This window comes from Pelodiscus sinensis, chromosome 1 (assembly GCF_049634645.1).
Source record: "Pelodiscus sinensis isolate JC-2024 chromosome 1, ASM4963464v1, whole genome shotgun sequence".
NCBI classification, from domain to species: domain Eukaryota; kingdom Metazoa; phylum Chordata; order Testudines; family Trionychidae; genus Pelodiscus; species Pelodiscus sinensis.
This window is the reverse complement of record NC_134711.1, coordinates 70560360-70579208: the sequence shown is the minus strand read 5'-3', so window position 1 is coordinate 70579208 and position 18849 is coordinate 70560360. Positions and strand designations below refer to the sequence as shown.

The following is an 18849-nucleotide window of genomic DNA, read 5'->3' as shown; positions in this document are numbered from 1 at the left end:
ACCATTGTGAGGAAGCTAAATGAGTTCTCTACATTGGTCTTCATAGCAGAAGATGTTAGGAAGATTCCCACACCTGAGCCATTCTTTGTAGGTGATGGATCCAAGGAACTATCCCAGATTAAAGTATCAATAGAGGAGGTTTTGAAATAAATTGATGAACTGCAAATATGAAATTGCTGAACTACCAGTTGTGGTATGTAACCTACCACTTAAATCAGCCTCTATAGCCACAAGAACTTGGGCTTCATCATCAGTGTTCTTGGCCCAGGTCCTGATCCAAGACCTATGTAGAGCGATGATCCGGTTGTTGGTTCAGACCTTCTCTTTCCATTATGCCACTGCCCAGCAGGCCAGAGATGATGTCAAGTTCAGTGGAGCAGCGCTGCACTCCGCATGTGCAGGAACTCCATGCCCACTTCCTCAGCTACTACTTGTTAGTCACTTAACATGGAATGGACATGAGTAAATACGTGGAGGAAAATAGGTTAGCTACTGTTCTTTGAGATGTGTTGCTCTTGTCCATTCCACAACCTACCCTCCTGCCCCTCTGTTATTTAACTGGTAAGAAGGAATTGACAGTGTGTGAGACCCAAGTGGGCCTTTTTTTACCAGTGCATGAGTGCACAGCACTAGGGGAAAAAATCCAGGGCATGAGGTGTAGACACACTTGATATGGAATGAGTATGAGTAATGTTAAGACTTTTGTCATGAATATTTTTAGAGAAATAGGTGACAGGCAATAAAGAAAAATTCACAAAGCCTGTGATCTATCTCTGACTTTTACTAAAAAAAAAAAAAAAAAAAAAAGACAAAATGAAGAGCTCAGCTGCAGGGTCCACATGCCCTGCAGTGTCTCGGTAGCTCTGGAAGGGAGGGACGCTGTTGCCTGCAGCTCCCCTCACCTCAGGCAGTAGGACAACATTGCAGATCCTGGCAGTGGTGGAGTGAAGTCATGGAGGTCACTGGAAGCCATGGATTCCATGATCTCTGTGAAAAAATATAGCCTTAGATATGAGCATCACATTTCAAAGAACAGTTACAGAAAGGTGAGCAATTGTGGGTTTTTTTTCCCTCTGTCCCAGATATTGTCACCTTCTTTGTTCATCTTAACTGAGATTCTTTTCAGGCAAAAGAGCTTGTGATCTTGGTTTATAAAGGAGAGTTTTCCAGAGCAAAATAGATGATGAAAAACTTTTCTGCCAGAGCATATATGATGTCTATTTGACTCCGTCCATCCATCACTCACTCCTTCCTTCCAGAAGAAGTTTTGCAGACATAAAGCAAGATGAATAAAAAATGGTATTCTATCAAGATAACTGTCCTTTAGTGACCTCAACAAATTAGCCTTCAAATTTCTTCTTTACAACACACAGACATAAGGAAATATCTGGCTCAAGTGCTAGTTATGGACAGCACATTGAGGCGCGTGCTCCCTTTGAAGGAATTAACCTGATTTACTAGAAACTCTGTGGAGGATCAGATATGCCGTTCTATCTTACATAGACCAATGAGAGGCAAATTGCATTGGGAGTGCTGGGAACTAGGTACCTCTTTCTTGCCTTAGACAAGAAAATCCGGTTAGTTAGAAAAACCTAGAAGTTGTAGGTCTGACTGAGCAATTGATTTTGTTTTTCAAAGACAGACTTACAGATTAAGAAAATTAATCAATGTTGTCTTGAAGTAGTGCTCATTTACCATATGAACAAATCAATTTTATATGAATGTACTGGAACTAGGAGAAAAATATAAGCAACACAGAAAATATTTGCATATTTTTTACCCTAGGTATATTAATAAAGTTTCATCTTTACTTGACAGTGCAACGAACACCCCTGAAGATGATGTTACAAATCGATATTCCCGAGCAGACAGAACAGGATATAGCAGATACAGCAGGGAAGCAAATTCTTCTGGAAATTCTGTATCAAGCAGTGCTCTGGAAAAGAGGATTGAAGAACTTGAAAGGGTAACTATAAATTTAACTTATGTCCTACGTTAGCTTAAAAATAAAATCTTATAAATACCATGAGGAGATGCTAATGGTTTGCTAGGTCAAGTAGAGATTGATGAGCCTGTTAACAGCCTTGACTAAGAGATATGAGTCTTTTAGCTCAGGCTGTAGAGGGTCATTCATGAAACTCAAGAGACCCTAGGTTTAATCACTCAAGACGTCGATGACTGGTGGTCAGTATACAAAAATAAGAGGTAATGGGTCTCAGTATTTAATAAAAAGTAGTGATAATGTGTATGCATATTTGTATTCAGAATCAGATTGTCTGTGAAAAATCTGATATATGCTAAATTGCTGTTTGCTCAACAAGGGAGTAATACCAGAGCTAGCTGTAATTTGATCCGAGCACTGATTATCTCCTGTTCTCTTGTCAGGCATTGAAACATAAACTAATCCCTTGAAGATATTTTCCTGAGCATTTGTATCATATTTCTGATGTCCCATGTTCTCTGTGAAGGGATCCTTGTAATATACCCTACCAAATACTTTTCAATACTTTTAGATGAAAGTTGCTAAATAAAGATATTGTTTTTGGGAGATCTTTCTTCTAGAAAGGATGGGAGTAAAACTTTATATATTTGTTTAAAAATTACAGAATCCTTGAGTTAACTGAAATTGCTTTGTAATCACTCCCTTCCAAAATTGGCTTCTTCCCAAATAAGTCTAACTACAAGAAAGATGGGAAGAAAGGGAAATGTTTTAATAGTTTTTTCAGTAACTGAAGCTTCATATATGACACATGTTTCCTACATCTTGGTATTCAGGCCCACAGGATCTAGAATAGGTCTTCAGGCAGTTTTAGTCAAGGAGGCCAAGTAGTCCTTGGTCATATATTGTAGCTAAATTCTGCCTCTGAAAAGCGCTCTGTACTACTTTAGGGGTTGACACATCAATTTTCATATCTGATTTGGGCCCTGTTTCATAACCCATTATAGGATCAGGGCTAAAGTTAGAAATTAATCAGTTAAAAGGTCAGCTTTGGCGGTCATCACTCTAGTAGGCTCTTTAGGGGCAAAATTTTACCCCAGATCTCTGACTAACAGGCCTACTTGGCCTCCTGGACTTATAAGGGCTTGAAGACCCATTGCAGGATTTGTTAGCCTGGCTATCTGGGGGAAAAAAAAGAAATTTCAGGTAAGAAGCAAAATTTTCCTAAGTAAGATATGCGAGAGCTGTCCCTTTTCAACTTAATTTTTAAGGGTGCTGGAAGAACATTAAGTTTGAGACTTAATTTGTGTCTTTCGCAGGAACTAGCCAAGGAGAGGCAAGAAAATGTAAGATTATTGAGGATGACACAGGACAAAGAGGATCAAATTGGGAAATTGAAGGAAGAAATTGATTTATTAAACAGAGTAAGTACATGTATTACAGAAGGATGAGAAAAGCTTTCAGTTGTCCTATCTCTTCTCTTTGCCCCCACCCTCTCTCTAAATTTTCCAGGCCAAGGTAAGGAGGGAATTAGGTATTTATTTGTACTTAACTTTTCAGCTAAGATTTAATAGACTTATTTCTTCAAGTGGCACCTACTCATTCCCACTAATGTGCCAGGGTTACATCAGTACCAGAAGAAATGTCTAGAAGCCTCTAGAGTCTAAATGCCACTAGAGTCCCTGCATATCCCTCTTGCTGTTCTGAAAATTCTGAGAAGCTATAAAAATGGGGAGAGCAAGGCTTAACCATCTTAGTTACCTCCAATCACAATAATGAGGCTCCTGGTCCTTTCTGTTTGACTTTGACCCAGTTCACTGGGAACTTCGGTCTCCCAATACTTTTCTTAGGCAGATGTATTGTATTTTCAATAAGATTTTAGTTTAGGTTTTTAATAATATTTTGCACCTTTAGGGATCTTTTCATCCTAACGCACATTCCCATACTCATGAGGGTATATCTCAAAGCTGAGAGACTACTGTTCAAGAGGTGTCCCTTTCCACTCAGCACCTTTCTGGGTTCAGATACCCAGAGACTGTCCAATTTTTCGGAGAGTAATGTAAGCTCTTAGCTACGTCAGTCTGTCTGCAAGACTTTCACCCCACAAGCTAGGAAGGAGCTATAGAACTGGCTGTAGGCAGTCTTCCGACTAGAGTCTCTAATAGGAAAGATGTTTGCTTCAGATGTTTGATGAACTTCTGCTATCTTTTAAAAGAAGGGAGAATAATTATGTAAAGGTCCTAGTAGAGATATCTGAAGACATTAAAGTATTTGTCATAGTTGAACTTTGAAATAATTTAGAGTTGGTCATGTGTGACTTTGCTGAATAGTCACTGTAGTTATATGTGTGTTTGGAGCGAATATATTCAGAGAGTATTTGCAATCTGATACTTTAATCAGTTGTTCAGTCACCTGTCATTTTGTTATCTGAAGTCTGCACTTCTCTGCCATTTTTAAATAATAATTTTAATTTAAGAATGTATTTTTTTTATTAAAGAACTTTAAGTTCTTAAGTGCCAAGTCACCTACATGTAGGCATCCATTATTTCTTTAGATATTTGAACTATAATCAGTAGTTATTACTGGATTGTTTTCAAAGAGCTCGTACTTACAGTAATCCTTGGAATGTTATTTCTGTACTATAAACATTCCACAATGTTTTTTTGAGTAAATCTCAAGTATTTTTGTTTGATGGCTTTTGAACCATTGTTTCAATATAATTCAGTCATCTACCATTTAGTTACAATATATAATTGGAGGCAGCAGCAAAATTAAGCATAAAATTATAAATACCAGAAGCTGCTCTTCAACCATTTTATTGAAAAGGTTTACATTATTCTTTACAGCTGTTTGTTCTCAGTACATATGTTGCTGTCTTGGCCTCTACAATAGAAAAAGCAATGTCTCTGGTGGTTAATTAAAATAATGTGCTTTTTTTACCTATTAATACAAATGAATATTTTTATCCTAATACATGCATAATTAAATGTTTGGTTCATGTGTGTCTTCAGAACAAATAAGTATCAACTGTTCCAGAAAGCCAGCTGTATAGTATTTAGATGTCAAAAAGTTGATATTTTTGTTAGGCATGTAACACATTCTGCTAATCTTTAATGTATGCTACATAGTACTCAAAGCCACACTTAAGTACCTTTGCCTTGCCTGACAAAGCTGTTTTGGTTGGCTGGCGCTTTTTTACTGATAGCACACCTAAGCACAGGGGTGAGCAAAATACTGCCCAGAGGCTGAATCTGGCCTGCCAAGCCACCAAATATGGCCTGCCAGCCCCTTTAAGCAGTGTCTGGGGGCATCACAGACTGGGAGCCTGCCATTGGCACACCACTTACTCCCATAATCCAGCTTTCTGCCCCGGTCACAAACCCTCTGCACTCTTGTCACAATCCTTTCCCAGTCCCTGCACCTCCTTCTGTGCCCCTCTGCCAGGTCAGAATTGTCTACTGCACCCATAACCACTCCAAGACACTGTCCCCTCTTCTGCACCCGAGTATCCTACTCTAGGTCCCAACACCCTCCTTTACCCAAACTCCCTCCAGTCTCCACACTACCTCTTGCATCCCAGTTCCCTACCTTCAGATGCCTTCTGCACCTAACCTCTGCCCTTGATCCTGCACCCACTTCATTAATATCATGAACGGGCGTAGCCTTTGACCACTTACCAAATTCTTTGAGTGTCCCACCATCAAAAATTACTTCCCTTCCCTGCTAAAGTACCTACTCCCAGAAACAAAAGAAACAGGCTAATTCATATATAATCAGAGCTCGACAAATAATGCAATCTACTCGCCCGTGGCGAGTAGATTGCAACCCAGAAGAACCGGATTCGGGCGATCTGTGCATGTGCAGATCGCCGGACAGCGCAGCTGGCGAGCAGGGCTTGCTGCGGTTTGGCAAGCCCTGTATATAATCATTTTGTAAGTATATGTTTTAAAACTTTGGAAATGGAGTGGATTATCTGTAACCACCTTTTTATCTCCTCCTTCCATCTGTTATAATTATTGCAAGGATTTTATATGCTTTCATTGTAAGGGAAACAGAAACCTCTGATCATCTCTGGTTTTTCTCCTCTGAACTTCCACCATCTACCTCTTTTTCTCTCTCACCAAGTAACTTTGCTGGCTTTCCCCTTCTCCTTCCACTTCTCTTTTCCTTTGTCCTACAGTAAAAATTGAATTGGAAAAACACCCTAGGTACTGGTGACTCTAGCAGCTGGGCTGCTTTTCAGTTCAACTTGAGTGCAGGAGGAGATGCAAGGGAGTAATAAGAGGCAAGCTGGTGAGAGAGACAGAAGAATGATAGGCAGAGTATTGGGGTAAGAAGGAAGGAAGGGTGGCAACAGAGAAAGTGGTTATTTCAAACTGCTCCTTCTGTGAACCCTGCTGTTCTCTGATTCCCTTAAACTCACCTTCTGCTCAAAAAAAAGGAATTCTAATTGATTTTCATGCCATCTAGCTTCAATCAGAATGCCAAAGAGGACAAGATATGGATTTTCAACTATTTTTTTCTAATAGAAGATGAGAATTTAAAGTGTTGAGTAAAAATACTTTTCATAAGCCTCTGACAACAGATGAATTTAAGAAAAATGTAAAATTTAATGTGCTTCTCTATGCTCATAAGCTGTATGTGGCTACACAGTACTAGCTCACTGTTGTGAGCAAAAGCACCAATAGCCAAGGACCCTGCGTTTCACAAATGTAAAGTAACACAAAAAAATCCCCCCAAAAGCATAAAGGGGGGCCCTCATCCCATATTGGCAGTTCCTATGGCTCTTGTCCCATGGGGCTGGGCCCAGCTTCTCACTGTAGGCCAGTGTTTCCCAATTGGTGCTCCGGGGAACCCTGGGGTTCCCCGGAAGCGAAACTAGGGGTTCCGCGAGGAGCCGGTACTCCCCCGCCCCCTCTGAAAGAGAGAGGGAGCTGGCTAGCAAGCAGAGGCATGGGCGGCGAGTTGTATGGGCTCATGGTGCCCATGCTCCACCAATATTTGGAGCAGGAGCAGCCCCCCCCACCACCATGCGTCATCCCACCCCGGCCCAGAGCATCTCTCCCCCAGCCCCGTACCTGGCCCGTCCCTGCTGTGCGCAACCTTCACTGTGCTCCCCCTTGCCGGCTGCTGCTGCCCTGCACGGTGTGTTCAAACCGGTGGGCGGGGAGACGCTTGGGCGTGACGTAACGTCACGGCCCAGGATTTTAAAACTGCTGGGCGCTGCGTTGCGCCGCACAGCTGAGTTGTGGGTTCGGAGTCCGGGGACGGAGCGCAGACTCCAGCCCCGCAAAGTGGAAGGCAGAAGGTAGGGGAAGGGCTGGGAGAGGAAGGGGCTTGTGTGGAGGGGGAGGGAAGAGAGAGGAAGGCACCAAAGGGACAGGGTAGAGGAGAGTAATTCCAGGGGGCCAAGTGCAGACAATGAGGAAAAAGGCAGGAGAGGAGGTGTCAGTGGGAGGGGGACAGGGTGATGCTGGGAGGGAGAGGGTAAGGGCATTGGGGGCTGGAGAGGGAGGTACTGGGAGAAGGTCTGAAAGAAGGGGTAGGCATGAGGAAGGCCGGGATGAAGCAAGTCATGTGTGAGGGCACAGAGGGGCATGAGAGGAATGAGGGCAGAGGATGGTGAGGGGGTGGGCATCGAGGAAAAAGAGGGCAAAGGAGGTAGGGGCAGTGAGAGAAGGGGGAGGCACCAGGAGGGTGCAGGAGTAAGAGAAGATGCAAGTGCCAGGGGATTCTGGGGGTGAAGCAGAAGAGCAGACACCTGCAGGGGAGAGACCAGCACCAGAGGAGAGATGCAGGGCAGGTTTGTACAGGGAAATGTTAGAAGAGGGGATGAGGAGGGGTAGCTTACATGATCAGAGGGGAGGAGAGAAGGGCTGGTGGAGGGGAGCAGGTCTCAGGAAGGCTGAGGGCAGTGAGAAGGGCAGGAGTCAGGACAGCAGAGGAGGGTGATGGGTTGGAGGGCAGCAGGCACCAGAGGAGCTGATGGAACAAGGGGAGGAGACATGGCAGCATAGAGAAAAGGTAAAGTTTTAAAAATATTTATTAATAACTTGGGTGCCACAGTGGCACATCCAAACAAGCCACATGAACTCAGTACTTGCAAGCTGTGCTTTTGTACAAGGGCATCTATGGCAGTGTGGATGCTCTCTTGCCCAAGAAAGTGTCGATGGCCATTTTAGCCATAGGGCTTTCTTGCGCAAGAAATTCACATTGCCTGTCCCCACTGGCCTCTTGCACAAGAACTGTTGCGCAAAGGGCTTATTCCAGAGTGGGAGCATCATAGTTCTTGTGCAAGAAGCCCTGATTTCATACATGAGAACGTCAGTTTACTTGCGCAAGAACACACGGCCAGTGTAGACGGGAAGCAAGTTTTTGCACAAGATCGTGCCAGTGTAGACACAAGAACACACGGCCAGTGTAGACGGGAAGCAAGTTTTTGCACAAGATCGTGCCAGTGTAGACACAAGAACACACGGCCAGTGTAGACGGGAAGCAAGTTTTTGCACAAGATCGTGCCAGCCAAGGGGAGGGTGAGAGGGAGGCAGGCGCAGGGAATCAGCACTGGCTCAGCATGTCTGCATGGTTTGGGGGAAGGTGCAGGGAAATTGAGCTCAGCTGGGCTGCAGAGTGGGGAGGTCCGGGGAGCTGGGCTGGGCTGCGGGGTGGGAGTGTGTGTGTGGGGAGCTCAGAGTGGCTGCAGGAGGAGGAAGGTGCTGGGAACCGGGGCTAGACTCAAGGGGAGGGAGGGGCAGGGAATCGGCGCTTGGCTCAGCAGTTTTGCGGGGCTTGGGGGAGGTGCAGGGAAACAGGGCTCAGCTGTGCTTTGGGGAAGGCATGCAGGGAACCAGTGCCGGGCTCAGCTGGGCTGAGGTGGATGGGGAAGGGCATACGGAACAGACGGGCAGCTCAGCTGGGCTGTGAGGGGCTGCAGGGAACTGGTGCTGCACTCCCTTGGATTGTGGGGGATGGTTTTGGGGGAGGTGCAGGGAACCAGCAGGGGTGGGCAGCTCAGTTGGGTTGCAGGGGATAGAGGTGCAAAGAAGCCTAGTGGGGGGGAGGAGGGGGGAACCAGGAGCCCTGAAATGACCTCCCCTGGTCCAAAAATCCCTCATCTGGGACCAGTCAGGTCCAGAGGGTGTCAGATCAGGGAGGTTCAACTCCTACCCAAGGCCCCTCCCTGTCCTGGCCCCAGCACCCTGCCTCACACCCCAGGACTCAGCACCACCCTGGTCCTGGCTCCAGCACCCTGCCAGTCACCCTAGTGCCCAGCAGGACCATGTCCTTGACCCCAGCACTCTGCCACCTGAGCCAGCATCCTTCCACCCAGCAGCACCCTCTCCCCAGCACGAGCACCCACTTTCACTCTGTCCCCTGCCCCCCACCAGCACATTTCGGACCACATTAGTGAGGCTTGGGGGTTTATGGAGGGTTATTTTGCATCTCACTTGTGTGGCCCCAACTGACTCAAAACAGGTTCCTCACCCCTCTCATAAATAAAGACAATGTTAAAAACTTTTGAGTTTGACATAATATTTTATTTAAAAATGAAGCCAGGCCAACAAGCCCCCAGTTGGGTTCAAACCCCAATCTCACTGCAGCATCATAACACTCCTGCACCACCTGGCCCCAAATCTGAGCCTATCATACGCTGGTACCCCCTGTCCTGAGCTTCTTACATCCCCAAACTCCTGCATCCCACATCCTCAGTCTTCTGCACAACACTGCTGCACCATCCACACATCATAAATCTGTGTCCTGAGCCCATCATACTCACAATCTTGCCCTGAGTCCCTCACATATCCAGCCCAAACTCCTGCACCCTCACATCCACAAGCCCTGGCTTGCTCAGCATCCCAGCCTTCCACCTGAGCCCAACACTCCCCAGCCTGGAGCCCCCTCCCCAAGCCAACATCCCCTTCTCCTGCTTCCAAATTCCCTCCCAGAGCTTGTACTTCTCACCCCTTCCCACCTCCAAGTCCCTCGTTCCCATCCCACACCTCCTGTCTCAACCTAGTGAGAGTGTATAAGGGATGGGGATAGCCAGTGATGGAGAGGAGGGGAACAGAGCGGATGAGGCCTCAAGGAAGGAGGGTTGGGGGGGGGGGGGGGCTCAGGGCAGGAATGTGATTTTCATGCATTGGTGGGAATTTTCTCTCTCACCCCTCCCCCCTTTTTTTTTGGTTGACACACCTAGGGGTTCCTTGAAATTCTGAAAAGCTGAAAAGGGTTCTTCAGCCAAATAAAATTGGGAAACACTGCTCTAGGCATTGCAAATTAGGTTTTCAGAATGGAAAGCTGGGCTGGAACGGACTGGGCCTGGGCTACAGGGGGACTTGAGGACTGGGCTCACCCTGCAAAGTGGTCTTTCACCATGCTCTAATGCAGGGCTACTCAACACATGGCCTGTTTCTTTGCGGCCCACTGTTTTTAGGGGGCTCAACACGCAGCCCATTGGTGGGATCCTTTGAACATGCTCCACAATGGCTAGTCAATATAATGGTCTTCTGTTGATATGCGTTTTAGTAGTTAAATTCTTGGACTGTCATTTCTTGTTAAGTGCTGTGATATGGGTGGAAATCAGGTAAATATTGCATTTTATTAATATCAGCAGAACTGACATAAATGGGGCCTATGTTGTGTAGTCTTGCCTTAATCTTTGTATCCATGCCCATCAGTGTGAAAGAAGCTATTTTCTTATATTTACCTATATATTTGCCTGCATATACAACCACGCTTAAGTTGCGGCCCTTGGCATGTGCTAGGAGTATCATTATGGTTCCTGGAGCTTCCAAAGTTGAGTAGCCCTGCTCTAATGAGTTCAAGGCATGTACCAAGTTGCTTTTTACTCTTTTGTTATTGTATATATATTTTTAAGGATGCTTATCATCTGGGAATGTGAAATGAATAGTTGGTTTGCCATGACACTTGCATTGGAAAATTGTGAATTTTTACCAGTTTTTTCTTTGCTTCATTAATCCTCTTAAATAAAGATGCTGTGAAACTATAACTCTTCCTGTCTCTTTGTTCTATAATCACTTGGTTTCATGTGTTAATCTCTTAAATTCCAGGACTTTTAAATGACTAGTTTTAAGAATCCATTTCTGCATCCTGAAATCATGTTGTTTTTTTCCTTCCAAAGGACCTAGATGATATAGAGGATGAAAATGAGCAATTAAAGCAGGAAAATAAGACCCTCTTAAAAGTTGTTGGACAGCTGACAAGGTAGAAGATTCACATCTCAATGGAGAAGAGAGAGAGATTTAAACACTACTGATTGAATGTTAAAGTCAATACTATAGTAATACTTCCTGTGTTACAGGTTACTAAAATAACCACGTCTTTATATTTATTACTAGGAAACCAGATGGATGTTTATTTTCATAATGCATTCTTTTTCATTCAAGAAAATGACATCAACTTCTTTGGGTATTTGTAACCCAAACTTTCACACCAAGAATAATTAACAATTGTGACACCTTACAAAAACATTAAATTCATGGTGGTTGTATTGTCTTCTGACTATCTATAATCTGGTTATAGTCATTTAAAAATCAGAGCACCAGGATCACTTTTGGTCATGTTGGGTGTATATTTTTTTTCTTGAGTGAAATGAAGCAATAATAAGCTTTGTTTACACAGATCCAAAATATATATTTGGGGAGATATATGCATTTAGTTTCTACTGCTAAGTGTAGATGCCTTATTATTGATGTGTAACATTTTACTGATTGAGTACTTCTAAAATAGAAATCTTGTATGTTGAGCATTTTTTACTCTGAAAGATTGACAGTGATTGACTTAGCAATTTTTTTCTGTACAGTTGTCTCGAGGAAAAGTTTTTATTAAAAAAAAAAAAATCAATAAACCACCCGTAGTTACCAACATTAACTTGTTTTGTGAATGTCTAAGTTGTGCATTAGCAATGAAATGCAAGTTTACTATCCTACAGTAAGTTTGTTTTGTTTGTTGAGAATATAAACAAAGCCTGGAGCTTTCATTTTGCGAGAATATTAGAACACAATTATGTTTAAATATACCTATTTGAAATATTTAGTGCTTATAATAAATGTGAGTTTCAAGGGGTTTTTAAGCTGTGATACAGCTTGTTTGCTAATGTATAAAATGGAAGTTTCATAAATTATTTAGGCCCTTGAAAAGCATGAAGTATGCAACATACAGTAAAAACATTCAGACTTGGTTACCAATAATGTGCATGAAAATTAAAGCTTGCATATACAGTTTATTTTAACCACTTAGGGCAATGTGCTCATACTGTTTTTAGTGGAAGATGACACTTTCATGATGTATAAACCACTGTTTTCAGTCCCAAATAATTCTGGCCTAAAACTTCTTGGCTAGACTGAAATTCATGCTTGGATTTTTCTTGGTAGGGCACAACTCACCCCTGATTTGCACAAATATGTAAGTTTGTTAAGTTACAAAATCAGATATAAAACCTTCCTGACATTGACAATTCTTCCTCTCATAAAGCAAATATACAGAAATATACAGTTTGAAAATTGTACCAAGTAGTGTAGCTACAGTTTTTGTTGCCTTGAAATACAAAGATAACATTAATACATAATGATGGCCATCTAAAAAAGATTTACCCATAGCTTCCATTTTGAATTAAATATTCTTTAATGAGACTAAGGAATTCTTGAATTTTCAAATCCGGGAATTATCATTCTAAATTGGAAGCTTTTGGTTTTGTTCTGAATATTGAACACGTTACCCTGCCATGTTTTATATTCTGACGAGAGAAAAGAGGTTGAATGCTTAAGTAGTACTGCATATTACATTTTCGTTTGCACAAGTGAGCAGTAATCTGTATCAGCAGTAAGTACTTCATTTGATCACTTTTACAAAATTGGAAATTTAAACATATAAGGGGCAAATCTTGATATAATATTCACACATTTAAGTGGGCTTAGTAGATCTGAAACATAACATTGAAACTTTCTTTGAAATAGCATCTAGCTTTCTCTCTCCATTTAATCTACAGGCAAAACTTAAGACCTTGCAGAGTGACCTTCCAAATTTATATTTGATGCATTACCAAGAGGATTAGATGCTTAATGTCATACTGTGAACATAGAGACTATAATGTTAGACTATGTCTAGACTACGCCAAAGTTCTGAAAAAGGATATGCAAATTCCGTGGGAATTTGCATATCCTCTTTTGGAACTTAGGTGTAGTCTAGACAAGCCATTAGATATAAGCACTATTATAAAGTAGATATTTCTAAACTATATTTCACATAGAATCACAGAAACTGTAGGCCTGGGAGGGATCTCAGGAAGTCATCCCTGTGCGGTAATAAGACCAAATATAGTTACATTATCCCTGAAAATTGTGCGTTGGACCTGTCCAAAAAAAGCCATCCAGTGATTGATTCTACAGCTTCCCTTGGGGCTTATTCCAGTGCTTGACTATCTTTATAGTTAGAAAGTATTTCCTTGCATCAAACCTAAATTTTCTTGCTACAGTTAAAGCCCATTGCTGCTTGTTCTATTTTCTGTGGGACACAAAGCATTTGATAACCATCCTTGTTATAACGGTATTCAAATGTGTTACAGACTGCAATATTAGGTCACCCATCATGTGTCTTTTCTCAAAACTAAACATTCCCATTATATTAACCTTTCTTCAAAGGTCAAATTTTCAGAATCTTTTAAAATTTTGGTTGCTGTCCACTAGACCTTTTCCAGTTTGTCAACTTATTTCTTAAAGTTCTGGGTACCACACTGGACACAGTATTCCAGCTGAGGTCTTACCAATGAGTAAAGTGGGACAGTCACCTTCTATGTCTTAAATGTAGTATACCTGTTAAGGCGCCACATAATAGCATTTTTCACAACTGCAGCTATGTCTAGACTATGGAGTTTTTCCGGGACACCAAGTATCACAGAAAAACTCTGTCGCAACCAGAGAACGTGTCTGCTCTTCTGACATTTTTTGCAGAAGAGCAGATGCACTCTTTCGGAAACCTTGTCTTCCTTGTTTCATGATGAAGGGCTCTTCTGAAAGAGGAGGTTTTTCCAAAATTTAGCCCGGTGTAGATGGGCTAAATTTCGGAAATGCCTCTTCCGACAGAACTAACGGAAAAAGGCACGCAAGTTGCAGAGCATAATTTGCATACCTTTTTCTGCTAAAAAGCGACAGTCTAGACGTAGCCTGCATGAAATTGTTGACTTAGTCATTTGTGATCCACTAAGCCCCCAGATACTTTTCAAAAGTGCCTACCCAAATATTCCCTATTTTGTAGTTGTGTATTTGATTTTTTTTCTTCCCAAGTGTACATTTGGCACATGTCTTTACTTTATCATACTAATGTTCCAGTTGAAGGTCATTTAGAATTTTAATTCTTATCTCCAACTCCTCCCAACTTGGTATCTGCAGATTTGTAAAATATACTCCACTTCTTTATCAAAGTCATTAAAGAAAATTTTGACTATTATCAGATCCAGGACAGACCCCTACAAGATCCTATTAAATATGTCCCCACCGTTTAACAACCAATAATTGATAACTACTCTTTGGATTATTATTTTTTCAATCAACTGTGAACTCAACTTATAAAAACTTTATCTAGGTTACATTTCCTTAATTTAATCATGAGAATGTCCTGTGGGATTTTTAAAAGCCTTATTAAAATTAAGTTGTATCATATCTACAACTCTTCCCCACTCCATTAAGTCAGTAACCCTGTCAAACAACTATATTTGATTGGTTAGGCATGATTTGTTCTTTACAAATCTAGGCTAGCTATTACTTAACCCTATTAGCCTCAGTGTGCATAGGAATTGCTTAATAATTAGTTCCAATATTTTCCAGGTATTGAAGTTATACTTATTGGCCAAAAATTACCGGGATCCTCTTTGTTCCCCTTTGGTATTATGTTTTTCTCTCTTCTGGGACCTCTCACCCTTTGACTGATATAAAATAGGCATTAAACACTTCAGTTTTCTTGATGTCTGTTATTAGCTCTCATTCCCTGCTAACTAGAGAACCTACATTTTATTTCCATTTTCTCTTGTTTCCTGTGTATTTATAATACCTCTTATTGTCTTATGTCCCTTGTCAGGTGTAGCTCATTTTGTGCCTAAGCCTATATGCTTGTGCTATTCTTTTCTTACTCAATTAATTCTTCAGGTTTCCATTTTTTAATAGGTTTTTCTTTTGATTTTTAGGTCATTAAAGAGCTATTTGAGGGAGCCATATTGGTCCCTTACTATTCTGAGCTTTCCTTCTCAGCAGAGTAGTTTATTGGTTTGTCTTTCATGTTGTTTAGATAATTGTGTGTGTTTAGCCCATGAAAGAACAACAAAACAAATGGATTTTTTTTTGTCATTACCTCTTCATAAATTAACCATTATTTTTGTGAAAAAGAATAGTTGAAGTTCACATTGTTTTTCACTTTGACACATGTTAAATTTGAGGGAGTTTTTTTTTTTAATGGTATGGGAGATGTATTTACAATAGACTTTCCTGGGAACTTCTGAAGTCCAAATTCTAGAATGGTTGAAAATTTAAATAAATTAATAGAGATTGCCTATTTCCTAGAACTGGAAAGGTCATCAAGTCCAGTCCCCTGCCCTCACAGCAGGACCAAGTACCATCCCTGACAAATTTTTGCCCCAAATGACCTCCACAAGGATTGAACTCACAGCCCTGGGTTTAACAGGCTAATGCTCAAACCACTGAGCTATCCCTCCCTCCAAAATGACAGCACTTCTGCTCTAGAACAGTGCCTTCATTTAGTGTGGTGCCTTAATACAAATTAAGGGAGTTCAGGCAGAAAGCTGGATCTGTATAAATACACGTCATACGTTGCATGATCTTAATGTTCTCACAAACTGCACCATAACACTCTTTAGCTGACAGTTCTATAGATCTTAAATATTTCTGAGGAAAAGTATTTCAACTACTGCAATAGTTTATGGTAATTTTCTGTAATATCAGTCTCTTGGCAGAAGTTTGGTAGTCTCTTACTATAAAAAATGATTCAGTACTTAGACTGCTAATATTTGTCTTGCTATTACCTTTTTATCTTAGGGTCTCTTAAGATACAACAAGCTTCCAACTACTCTAGCAGAAGGACTTTTTTGTTGACCCTTTACAGTTTGTTTACTTTCTCCTACCTAACTACTTATTGCTGGATTGCTCGGAATTAATGTAAATGTGGGCGATTTAAAACATTAGGGACATTGAAATTGAGTAATATCTGAATAGTTCTTGAAGTGAAAACCTCCCTCATTTGGGAAAGGTGTAAGTTTTAAAAAACAATCTGGATATTTTTGTAGTAAGGTGACAATGTGCAAGAGGTTTTGGGTTCACTAATGTTCTGATGTTGTTCAAGTAAATTTGTGAGATTTCTGTACTTTCATCTCTTAAAAATGGGACCAAACTACACACACTGAAAATTTATTTAAAAAAATACTGTAAACCTAGTTGCCTTGGGAAACTTTAACAGATGTTTGTGTAGGCGATTAATAAAATTAACAGGGAAGAAATTGCCTTTATCTTATTTTCATAATGAATGCCACATGATATATTCCATAATGGATGAGCTGCCAGGCATTAATTTGTATTATCTTGATGATGCATTAAGAGGTTTTTGTAGTACCACTATGACTGTCAAGTTCTGTTGATTAGCAGATATGTCCCAAGACCTTAAACTTAAAATAGCATGTGGAGATACTGACCGTGAACAGTGTACATTAATGTTTTTGGGTTTTTTCTGAAGGCAGGAAATTAATAGTGCATAAAGATTTATAACCTTTTAAAATAATCAAAACAGCTTTTTAATTTTCAAAATAATTTATCTGTCATCCTTAAACTTTAACATTACTCGAGGGTCTTTTTAACCCGAGAAACGCAGCCTATATTTGAAAATTGGTTCTTATGTCTTAAAAGCCAGAAGTTTTTCCTTTCTGTAACCAGGTTTTGGATCACACATTTAGAAACATAAATTGTAATTTTTTTCTTCAGATGGACATTGAATTTAGGCGGTTTGGGGAGATGAATTAATTGATAACAAATGTATCCATTTTGGAATATATAGCTTAGAAACAGGAAATAAAGTGATAGCTGATAATTTAGCAATTTGTTTCTCAATTACTTATGCTGAGAACTAGCTAAAGTGAAAATGACTGGCATAAACCTCATTCCATAAAATAAAGAGATTTTAATATAGTTCAATAGAGCTGCTTTTAATTTGTATTGAGTTGTGTTTTGGTTTACTTAATATACAGATAACATGGAAATTGTGCAGTTGTAAGAGAGGTCAGTGGGGAAGGCAGGAGATTTCATTACTTTGTAAAAGGCACTGCTGGTATAGAGATGTAGGCTTTTTTTCCTACAAAATAGGAAAATAATTTCATAATAGCAGCCAAGTAGAGAAGTGGTAATGGGGGACACAGATGAAGCAAATTTACTTTTAAATGTAGGTATAACTATCTTGTATTTGCCTCTCAGTATTTCTTGAGTTCAAAGACTTCTCATGAAGATGTCAGTTATATCAATGCATTTTCATCAGTATGAAATAATAATCTAGACAGCTGGCATCACCAGCAAGTAAAATAGCCTTTGTCATGGGGTAGAACTGCCAGAGCAAAGAGGGGTTTTTTCCAACTCATTCAGATGAGAAATAACCTTTAAAATGTTAACAATGATGGTAATTAACTATTGGAACAATTTAGCAAGGGTTGTGGTAGATTCTCTAGAACTGGCAATTTTTAAGTAGTGTGGCTTTTTCTGAAAGAGAGGCTCCAGTTTCAACAAATTGTCAGGAAATTTCTATGGCTTGCTGTGCTGGAGGCCAGAGAAGAGGTGCACTGTGGACCTGTATGTGTAGATACCTACACATGCAGTAAATTCACAGTCTTAATCAGGTAATGGAAAGGAAAGCATAAGAATGTTTTCCAACTTAAACATTTTATTATAGCATTCCTACCAATAGTAAAAAAATAAACAAATTGACTACTGGATGCTGTCAGTTAACTTGAAGCGGTAAAAGAAAATTTCCATACCACTATACTTATACTCCCAGTCAATTTTGGTATCAATACATGTGTTGACATCACTTCTGCCTTTAAGCCTTTATGTAGAACCATTTATAATATGCATGCTGGACACAAATGATGTAACTATGAAGCTACTGTACCAAGTCATTATTTTAAAGTGTGTTAACTTACAATAACTTTTTCCATATCACAATGTAGGTCTTTCTCCTTATGTTGCAACAGATGTACATTATTCTGCTAATTTATTCTTGTTGCTTTTATTCTTGTCTCTTTTGGTGTTCTGTTCAGGGTTGTGGTTCAATGTGGTGGGTGGGTGGAAGAAGGCAATACCCACTACATTTTTCACTTTAAAATGTCAGTCGTAATCCAATTAAAATTTATGTACAGTCATTTTAAAATATAGCTGTTACATGTATTTAAAACATTGAATCATTACTTAGTTATAAAGAACTATTTTGAACATTGTCTAGTTTCATATTTTGTGGTAACATTTGTTTTAAAAGGTATTGAGAATTTACTGTTGCAGGTAAGATACCTGAATTAATCTACCAATAAAAACTGTGTACTTTTTTTGTCCAAATAAAAACAAAATACTTTCTAATCAGAGTTTGTTCTTGAATATGTTCAAAGAGAAATAATACTATACAACTTAACAATTAATACCAAATACATTAACTAAGACTTGATGAAAACTTTCCAGATTTTATTATATGTAAATTGCTATTGTAGTTTCATTATTTTTAGTCTGAAATTACACTAAGGACCTATAGACTGAAAACGAAGTGTAAATTCAAATCTAACTACAGTCTTCTCTATGTATGGTTGCATCTAATCTCTTTACATCAGGACACCTTCCATCTCCAACTGTAGCCTTCTA

At 40.3% G+C, this 18849-nt stretch overlaps 1 protein-coding gene across 2 annotated transcripts in view; it reads left to right on the top strand.

The window, feature by feature from the left end:
• The window catches only part of PAWR (pro-apoptotic WT1 regulator), a 125775-nt gene extending 107202 nt beyond the window's left edge, over window positions 1–18573 (top strand). For both annotated transcript variants that reach the window (XM_075932346.1, XM_075932341.1), the window contains exons 5-7: window positions 1819–1966; window positions 3259–3363; window positions 11082–18573. In XM_075932346.1, the coding sequence (XP_075788461.1) occupies window positions 1819–1966; window positions 3259–3363; window positions 11082–11168 (340 nt within the window). In that variant the 3' untranslated portion in view covers window positions 11169–18573. The remainder of the gene's footprint in view (window positions 1–1818; window positions 1967–3258; window positions 3364–11081) is intronic.
• Window positions 18574–18849: the final 276 nt, after the last annotated feature.